Source organism: Chelonoidis abingdonii, chromosome 3, assembly GCF_003597395.2.
Source record: "Chelonoidis abingdonii isolate Lonesome George chromosome 3, CheloAbing_2.0, whole genome shotgun sequence".
Classification (NCBI taxonomy): Eukaryota; Metazoa; Chordata; order Testudines; family Testudinidae; genus Chelonoidis; species Chelonoidis abingdonii.
The window spans coordinates 49,910,493-49,920,823 of record NC_133771.1 but is presented as its reverse complement, the minus strand read 5'-3'; the positions used below and the strand labels follow the sequence as shown (position 1 = coordinate 49,920,823).

Below are 10,331 nucleotides of genomic sequence, written 5' to 3'. Positions count from 1 at the left end.
GGGATTGATATATCACATCAAGATGAGACACAATATATCAATCCCCAAGCAATCAATTTTAACCCACCAATACAGCAGGTAGTCTAGACATAGCCTTAGTGATCTCAGCACATAGTAGGTGAGGCCCAGTGCTAGTGCACCATTAGCCCAAAGTGAGTTCAGCTCAGCAACCTGTATCTAGAGTCTTGAGGGAATAAAAAAAATCAACTCTGACATTCTACAGTGGAAGGAGAAGGGGGAGTAGAACTGGTGCTTCTGGCTCTACAAGAAGCCTACACCACCAGGCCCAGACACCTGTTCCCAACCTCTCTCAAGTCACTAGGTTTTGGAACCCATGTCCCTTGTCTAGCAAGTGTCATTTAATTTATATTGAGACATTTCTGTTATAAAACAGTCTCATAGTTCCTCATTCACATAATCAGGTGGCAACACTTTTTATTTATCCTGCCCCAATAATGAAGAAATTGGGGATCCCAGAAAGGTCAAAATAACCATTCCCTGGCTCCTTGCTGGGTGTGCCTATGCAAATATTTGAGATTTCACATTCCGGACATTCTTGCCACACTTCCCATAATTCACCACCAGATGTCAGGTTACAGCTCCTCCTGACTCTGCTTACACAAGCATTCAGCTCAGCCCTGTCCATGAGCCCAATCCCCAGTGTGAGCAGCCCCCGCCCACCTACTCTCCTCCATGACTTTAGGGGTTGTTGTAGTTTAATCCCACACTCAGCAGCCGGTTCTAGTTTCTATAACGGGCCTGCCCCAGACCCCTGCAGCCAACCACCTCTGGAGCGACAGCGCAAGTTCACCCCAGCGGCTGGCCACAGCGAGGGAAGCCCGGGGGCCTGCTCCACCTCACTCCCTCGCTAGCGGCCGCCGCTGTCCCTGACTGCAGCCGCTCGGGGAGGCGGAGGCAACGGGCGGGGACCTCTCCGCGCCGAGCCCGCGGCCCTGACGGTGTTTCCGGCTGCGGGAGCCGGGATGTGCGTCCGGGTTGGGTTGGCTCGGCTGCGCGGTTTCCTCCCGATCTCCCAGACGGAGCCGCAGCCGCTCAGCCTGCAGCGGCCCCCCAGCTTCCCAGGGCCAGCGCCTCCGAGCGGGTCTGTGAGCCGCTGGGGTGCAGCACCGGAGGGTGCGGGGGCGCGGAGCCGGGTTCGGGGAGGCGGGGGCGGGCCCGCTGGGATGCTGGGGGGAGCGTGGAGCCGGGTGCGGGGTCGGGGTGGGGATGGGATGGGACGGGACTAGACGGAGGAGACGCGGGCTGGGGGCGCAGTGCTCGGTTACTCCGGGGGGAGGAGGTGTTGTTGCCGCCGGCGGGGCTGGCAGCCCCTGCGGGCTCGGGTTACCCTGCCCCGGGAGGATGCTACGCGGCGGTGGGGCTGGTCGCTCTGGGCTCGCACTGTGCGCGATGGGCAGGGCCCCGCCTGCAGTGCAGTTTGGGCGGACGCGCTGTGGTTTGGTTACCCCGGCTGGGGCGCTGCGGTCGCGGGCTGGGGCTTGTCCCGGCCTCGGTGGGGAAGGAAAGTGGCTGGGGGGTGGGGCTGCTTGATTTACCTGGGGAAGGGAACGAGTGAGTGTGCAAATGCCCTGAAAAGAACAACATCGGGAGGGGTTAAGGAGGCAGCATGTATGAGCCCGGCTGCGATCCTCCTGTTCCCTTAAGAGCGGTATTGCTGCAATGGGGAAGCGTAGTGTTTATCACAGTTACACTTGGGACCAGCCTAAGCATCCTTTAGAAAGCCAGCGTACAAGCGTTTTGACGCTACAGTTTTGTTTGTGCAGACACCTTGACAGTTCTCCCAGATAAATGTCTTTCCCTATAGAGTATAAGCTGTGATTGAAAATGACAAGACAGCTTCCAGTGTCTTCAGTGTACTTGGAATTTTAGCTATTCTTTGTGATTATTCCCTAAAAATGTATGCATATGTGTCATAACTATATTTACTACACTAATGGATAGTATAGTGGTACTTAAATACTTACATGCAGGGGTGCTGGAAATGGAAGAACTAAAGAGCCATCCCTTCACACTTTTTAAATGTGGAGCATGCCCCCTATTTTGAGAACCTGAACTCAGAAGCGGCACAATGCCCCCATCCCTTAGCCCCTGACCAGAGCTGGGTGCTGTAACAACAGACGCTTTCCCTTGGCCCGGCCACTCTACTGTCATGTCAGGGGACGGATGCTGGGCCAATTTTGAGTGGCATTGCAAACCTGTGCACTGGGTCACAATGCCATGCACTGAAATTTGGCCCAGCTGCCCCATAGTCATGATGGAGGGGCAGCCAGGCCAAGCCTGGCCCCCACACTTTTGCAATCCTTGTGGTGCCACTGCTTACATGGATGAGACGGGGGGAGGCATCAGGCATTCCAGCTTTGCCAGTGTGTGGCCTTGGACAAGTCCCTTTATCACTCTATTTTCTCTTCTGTAAGAATAGGGAAATACTTCTCACAAGAGGTACTTAATACTATTGAAATGCTAGTTATTCATTTTATAATATCCAAATATTGCAAAAAGCAGTGCTTTCATTACTCATAGGAGACTTCGCATTTTATGGGTGTAAGTTCAGGTTTGTTCACCACAACCCTCTGCTAATTTCAAGTGTATGTGAAGTACTTGTTGCAACCTCAGAATGAAGCATGTTCAGAACATGTTTAACTTCAAATTTTTTCTGTGCTTTCATGTTAGAAATTTAGTTCATGCAAGAGCTGCACATTACTAATAATCTGTCTGTGAGCTTTGCCCATGTACAGTAGTAATTTGGTCCTGTTTACAATTATGGAAATTTGCATCATTGCCATTACGCTGGTGTAAACACGTAACAACAAGGTGCTGCCCCAGAGCAAAGCTGAGGTTGCAGTGGTGCAGCTTATTTTGGTAACATACCAAAGTTACCTTGATTTTTTTTTTTAAACTTTCTAAAGGGGCAATCTGTGTATAGTGGACAATGCCTAGCTCGGTGTGGGTGCTAACAGAATACAAATAATAACTCTCACATGGGTTTACATGGTAATTATTCCTTAATTACTTCACTTTTGATTTGAACTTTGGGGAGAAGACATTCTTTAAATTCAAGTCTGACTTCAGTTATTTTCTTGATATAAAATAATTCAGAATTCCCTAATATTTTTAAGGAAGAAAATACAAAATTGAGAAAGCACAGAAGCTATTGTGAAATAAGCGCAGTATCATGATAACATTATAAAAATTGTTTGAAAGAAAATTCTGCTTAATATAAACCTGCTGTACAAACGTGACAACACAATCCCACCTATTATTTTTAAATATACTATAATAAATAACTTGCATCTCGGTGAACACTTATTTACCATGTCAAAGGATAAGTAAACAATTTCAGTGCCTAAATTTGCCTGTTCATTCTCTGGAAAAGAATTGCTATTCAGACAGATTAACAAGCATCAATATAAGGCATGTGGCTTTGGAATCAAAAACTTACTAATTGTAGAGTCAAACATTTCCTGAGGAATCCGTATGAGATACATATGTGGGTATTAGGAGCAGAGATAGGGGAAATAGGTGTGAATTTAGGTCCTAATCCTGTTCTTATTGAGGTCAATGGCAAAAGTCTAAACGATTTCATGGGAAGCCGTATCAGGCTTGGTATACCTATTAGAAATCAAATCGGAGGAGTTTAAGCTAAATACATCTCTTGTAACCAAAATGCATGTATTTGCATAATAGAATGATATGATTCCCCCATTTACACAATCTGCTGAGACCAAAAGATCTTTTTTTCTGTAAACTCTCATTTTAGGCAGCTGTTGGCTTGGAGGCTGCCAAGGAGAAATCCTGTCAATAGGATACAACAAATTCAGTTAAATTTCTAACTGTAAAAACAAAAGACACCAAAAACTCATGTATTTGCCTTTGTATATTTTGGATGCATATTTCATCCTTTCCATAAGGCAATACACTGTAGATTGTGTATTTGCCAAATAGCAGATTTGTAAAGTTGCTTAAGACTAATAGTAGCTCTAGTTTCACAAGCAGCTTGTGGCACGTGGCACATGGCAACATAACTTATTTTCAGAGTTTACACAAAGTACATGTTAGAATAGAAATAATGCTAAACTTTTATCATCGTTTGTAAAAACAGTGTGCTTTCAGTGCTGCCCTGTTGTTGTTACTACTGCTGTGTATTATTTGTATCATGGTAGTGCCTGGAAACCCAAACAGAGATAGGAGCCTGTTGTACTAGGCTTGGTACAAACATAGTAAGAGACCATCTCCGCCCTTAACAGTTCAATCTAAATAAGCCAGACAAAAAAAGGAAGTATTTTTATTATGGTTGTTAAGCAATTAACAAATTGTGATTAATTGCAAAATTAATCGCTCTGCTAAACAATAATAGAATACCATTTATTTAAATATTTGTGGATGTTTTCTACATTTTCAAATATATTGAGTTTAATTATAACAGAATACAAAGTATAAGGTACTCACTTCATATTTATTTTTATTACAAATATTTGGACTGTAAAAAACAAAATGAATAGTATTTTTCAGTTCACCTAATACAAGTACTGTAGTGCAGTCTCTTTATCATGAAAGTTTAACTTACAAAAGTAGAATTATATACAAAAAAACTGTTTTATTTTTGAATGCAATGTAAAACTTTAGAACCTACAAGTCCACTCAGTCCTACTTCTTGTTCAGCCAATAACTCAGACAAACAAGTTTGTTTACAATTTGCAGAAGTTAATGTTGCCCACTTCTTGTTTACAAAGTCACCAGAAAGTGAGAACAGGTGTTCACATGGCACTGTCGTAGCTAGCATCACAAGATATTTATGTGCCAGATGTGCTAAAGATTCATACGTTCCTTCATGCTTCAGCCACCATTCCAAAGCACATGAGTCCATGCTGATGAGGCTCGTTTAAAAAAAAAATACTGTTAATTAACTCTGTGACTGAACTCCTTGGGAGAGAATTGTATGTCTCCTGCTCTGTTTTACCCACATTTCATGTTATAGCAGTCTCGGATGATGACCCAAGATGTTTGTTTTTAAAACACTTTCACTGCAGAGTTGACAAAACGCAAAGAAGGTACCAATATGAAATTTAGAAAAATAGCTACAGCACTCGACCCAAGATTTAAGAATCTGAAGTGCCATCCAAAATCTGAGAGGGACGAGGTGTGGAGCAGGCTTTGAAAAGTCTTAAAAGAGCAACACTCCAATGCAGACACTACAGAACCCAAAACACCAAAAAACAAATCAACCTTCTGCTCGTGGCATCTGACTCACATGATGAAAATGAACATGCATCAGTCCACTCTGCTTTGGATCATTATTGAGCAGAACCCATCATCAGCATGGACTCATGTGCTTTGGAATGGTGGCTGAAGCATGAAGGAACGTATGAATCTTTAGCACATCTGGCACATAAATATCTTGTGATGCTAGCTACGACAGTGCCATGTGAACACCTGTTCTCACTTTCTGGTGACTTTGTAAACAAGAAGTGGGCAACATTAACTTCTGCAAATTGTAAACAAACTTGTTTGTCTGAGTTATTGGCTGAACAAGAAGTAGGACTGAGTGGACTTGTAGGTTCTAAAGTTTTACATTGCATTCAAAAATAAAACAGTTTTTTTGTATATAATTCTACTTTTGTAAGTTAAACTTTCATGATAAAGAGACTGCACTACAGTACTTGTATTAGGTGAACTGAAAAATACTATTCATTTTGTTTTTTACAGTCCAAATATTTGTAATAAAAATAAATATGAAGTGAGTACCTTATACTTTGTATTCTGTTATAATTAAACTCAATATATTTGAAAATGTAGAAAACATCCACAAATATTTAAATAAATGGTATTCTATTATTGTTTAGCAGAGCGATTAATTTTGCAATTAATCACAATTTGTTAATTGCTTAACAACCCTAATAAAAATACTTCCTTTTTTTGTCTGGCTTATTTAGATTGAACTGTTAAGGGCGGAGATGGTCTCTTACTATGTTTGTACCAAGCCTAGTACAACAGGCTCCTATCTCTGTTTGGGTTTCCAGGCACTACCATGATACAAATAATACACAGCANTTAAAAAAAAAAAAAAAAAGAATCATGATTTTAAAATCATGTGACTTCGCTGCGATTAATTGACAGCCCTCATTTTTAGCCCTATTTTATAGATGGAGAACTGAAGCACAGAGATACAAAGTTATTTTCCCAAAGTCACAGAAGAAGTCTTTAGCAGAGCTGGAAATTGAAACCGGATTTTGAGAGTCCAGTCCAGTGCCTATTTACAAGACCTTTTTCTATTTACAGTATTTTCATGAACATAATATTTACTTCAATTACAGATTTGGGAGATAAAATTCATGCTCCTGAAGTAACTAGAGGTTCTCAGCTGCAGAGATGTTGGAGGAGGATATGGAAGTGGCCATCAAGGTGGTGGTGGTAGGAAATGGAGCAGTTGGGAAGTCCAGTATGATTCAGAGATATTGCAAAGGAATTTTTACAAAAGACTACAAGAAAACTATTGGAGTAGATTTCTTGGAGAGACAAATTCAGTATGTATTCAGCAGATGTCATGCTACTTCTGCCTTTATTTCCTTAGTGCTGTTGTGATTAGCAGGCATGTGGAGATTTGGAACTCAAACTATCTCCCAGACTAAAGACTGGGGAATTTTTATTTATTTTTATTTTTTTTACATCTTGTTCAGAGGGCTAAAAGTGAAGCATATGTGTAGTAATTGGATCACTCAGACATACTTGATGACTTTTCTAAGAGGTTTGTATATGTTAAGTGCTGATTTTTATTTGCATTCCTTGTTTTTAAAAAAAGGAAACATTTGTTATAAGCTATGTGGTTAAAAATGAAAGCAGGAGTTCAGTATGTAAAATGGTTTCAAATAGCTGTTTCAGACTCTTAGATTACTAGTAGTGTAAGCAGATGATATCTAATCATATTTAAAGGAGGGGAAGATATTAAGGTAATGAAAAACATAAGTTCACAGATCACCTAAGTAAATAAATTAAATAAATAAATGTGTTGAAGGAGAACTGTTCGGGAGCATAGGTTCTCTTTCATTTTTTTTTCTTTTTAAGACACGGGATTTACAAAATCCAGTATGAATTTTAAAAAACATTATTTTTGTCCCCTTTTTTTTTGTCTTTGAACGTTTTCTGTCCTATTGGAAATTTGAGCTCAACAGCATTGCACTAGATCATACTGGCCAAGGAGAGACTGAGACTAGTCCTTTTCTTCTCTGTCCAAGCAGAATGAAGTGCAAAAAAGTAAACCGTATCTGTGATGAAATTTTTTTTCTCATCCAAAATACATTATAAACAAGAGAAATGTTTTTAATACGTGTGCTTTGTTTTGAGTGTCTCTTTAGTCTTGAGTCTCTGTATTCAGTGTGTTGATTAAACATTTATTCCATTTATTTCAGAGTTAATGATGAAGATGTCAGGCTGATGTTGTGGGACACAGCAGGTCAAGAGGAGTTTGATGCAATAACTAAGGCCTATTATAGAGGTTAAAAATCCTGTATTTTACATCTTGCTGTTTATTTAATTTTTGTAGGTAACTTGAGAAAAATGTAATACAGTTGGCCTAACCTTTTCAGATTCTTTAGTATTTATTCCCAGACATGCAGTATATCTGACTTCATTAAGTGCCATTGAATGCGAAATTCACAGAGCTGCCATTTAAATAGGATAGAACATAATTAGTCTAATGGCTGGATAGATTTCTGATGCCAGAATGAAAGTGTGTGCGAAGGAGAGAGAGAAGACTTGGTGTCAGAACCCTTTTTGTATATGTGTAACTAACTCAGTGGAATGCCCTTGCCTGGTATACTGTGTGTAGCTCTTGTCACTGTAGAGGAAAAAAGAAATAGGTGTTAAAGATGGGCAATGAGAATAATTAGGATCATAGAAAAATCCTCAGATTGGAAAATTTGGGCATGTTTCACCTTAGTAAGAAAATGAATAAGGGGGGACCTGAGAAAAGTATACACAGCAATGAACTAGACTGAGACCTTCTACTTGCTCTCATACAATAACAAAGGGATATTCAATGAAACTGAAACTTGGAAAGTTCACATTGATTAAAGGAAATATTTTCCACAAAGTGCCCAGTTAGATATCTGCCACAGGATATTCTTGAGGCCAAGAAGAATTCACAAAAATATTAAATATTTATGTAGGTAACAAGTATCCAGCATTATAATAGTAACTATTAAACAGAAGCTTTGAAAGGAATATAAACCATTGAGTATTTTCCTGTGTGTTCGAGCTTGCTGATGACTTCGGGCCACTGGATAATCAAAAGACCATTGATGCAAATTTTCAGTAATGATTGTCAGCCACCTTACAAGTAACGCGTTCAGTAGCCGATTGACAATCCATTTTCACTACCATCGCAATAGCAAAAGAGTTGCTGCCACTGTGTATAAATGCTTTAAAATTGTAAAATTCTGGTCATTTCCTTCAAAACAACATGAAGGAAATGTGCTTGAATTAGAAATTAACTTTTTTTTAAAGCTCTGAGAAAATTGTTTGTAAAACAAAACAAAACTCTGAAAATTTTAACTTTTCAAGCAAAAAACCTCCAAAAAAATTGCTACAGCATTTTTTCACCTGAATTTGTAAACTAAATGTAACAAATCTCAGAAGTAGATGGCATACGTACATTATGAAGTATCTTTACAGATATTAAAGATTACCTAGGTACGTGTATGGCCCTTACTGTAGTATCTGAGAAGCCTTGCATATTAATAAAAATAAGCAACAGACAGACCTCTCTCTCTCTCTCCCTTCCCCTTCCCCCTCTTTCTCTGCCTGCTGGAGTAGCTTGAAAGGTAGCAGAATGACAGCTATCTTGAAGAACAGTATTAATGACCAAAATAAGATGACAGTCTATTAATCTTACTTTAAGGCTCCCTAACCATCATTTTGACACAATATAGTAATAAAACTCTGCCTGTCTGAAATAAAATGAAAAGCCACCATATCCCAAATACCTTTTTATAGGTTTGTCTTTATTTTTCTCTTACTAAATTGATAATTGTCTTTGTTTTTAGGAGCCCAGGCTTGTGTGCTTGTATTTTCTACTACTGACAGGGATTCTTTTGAAACAATCCCCACCTGGAAGGAGAAAGTTGTGGCTGAAGTTGGAGACATCCCCACGGTGCTTGTGCAGAATAAGATTGACCTCCTGGATGATTCTTGTATAAAGAAGTAGGCATTTCATCATACTGTCTTTTGAAATCAGAGGATTTATTGCAGTCTTTTATTTTTCAAAAGCTATGGGAGTTGATGGTGAAGATTCATGTAATCGTATGTTTACTAAATTTCCAAACCTAGGGCCTAATTCTGCAACCACACTTGGATAATTCCACAAACCTCAGTGGTGCTATTCCCATGAGTAAAGTTACTCATGTACTTATGTGTTTTCTAGATTAGGGAGTTAGTGCTCACTTCCAAGTTTTTTTTTTTCTTTTGTTTTCTAAGCACCTTCAAAAATGAGCAGGGAGCCCTGTAAATAGTCTGGTTGGGCCACAATGAGATATTACTCCATTTTATACTCAGAGAGCTGTAAAATATGCCTTCTCTGCAGCCCAAATTTTACAATAGTTGTTAAACTCAGTTGTAGCCCAACCACGTTTTGTACTCTGGTTTGGTTAGTGAATGCACACAGTTGCCAAACTGTGTTAAACAGATTTTTAAAATGTGCCTTTATAAGTTTGCTTTTATTTTCTCTTCTTGAAATTGTTTTTTCATATACTCATGTTTTATCAAAGTATTGTATTTCTGTATTATAGAAATTTACAGCCCATTAACATCCACAAACTCAGTCACTCCAGCTCCCTCTTCCCGGGTCTTTCCTCCATAGACTGAGTTGTCAATTCATTCTATTCCATGCTGTCCCTCATCCGGGAATCAAACTCAGAAATTGCAACTCGCATTGCCCCCAGCATCCACTTTCTCTACTCCTATTTGTCCCTGTGGAGAAAGTTGAATGACCATGGTGAATACTTCCACTATTAAGTCAGTCTCCCCTCCTTTAGTTCTGCAGTTTTCCTGGTCTAGCTAAACTACTTCTCCCTGTCATTGTTTCCTACACTGACTGTCCTCGCTTCCTGTTCTCCCCGTTTGATATCCTCCTAAAGCTCAACTTCCCCTTCCTTCATCCACACAGGATATTACTGATTTTCAAAGAGAAAATAAACAAGATCTAATGTGACCTCCTCTTTCTTCCATGTCACCATCACTGAGGTTTCTCGCCTCTTTTACTTCTGTAAACCTTCCTCTTCATCCCTTCCCACCTCATGACATCCCTTGTCCCAGTTCTC

At 40.1% G+C, this 10,331-nt stretch overlaps 1 protein-coding gene across 1 annotated transcript in view; it reads left to right on the top strand.

Annotated features, from left to right (window-relative positions):
* The first annotated feature begins 978 nt into the window (after positions 1-978).
* The window catches only part of RAB23 (RAB23, member RAS oncogene family), a 19,984-nt gene continuing 10,631 nt past the window's right edge, over positions 979-10,331 (top strand). The window contains exons 1-4 of the mRNA XM_032778387.2: positions 979-1,102; positions 6,333-6,542; positions 7,425-7,510; positions 9,060-9,216. Coding sequence (XP_032634278.1) covers positions 6,388-6,542; positions 7,425-7,510; positions 9,060-9,216 — 398 coding nt within the window. The 5' untranslated portion in view covers positions 979-1,102; positions 6,333-6,387. The remainder of the gene's footprint in view (positions 1,103-6,332; positions 6,543-7,424; positions 7,511-9,059; positions 9,217-10,331) is intronic.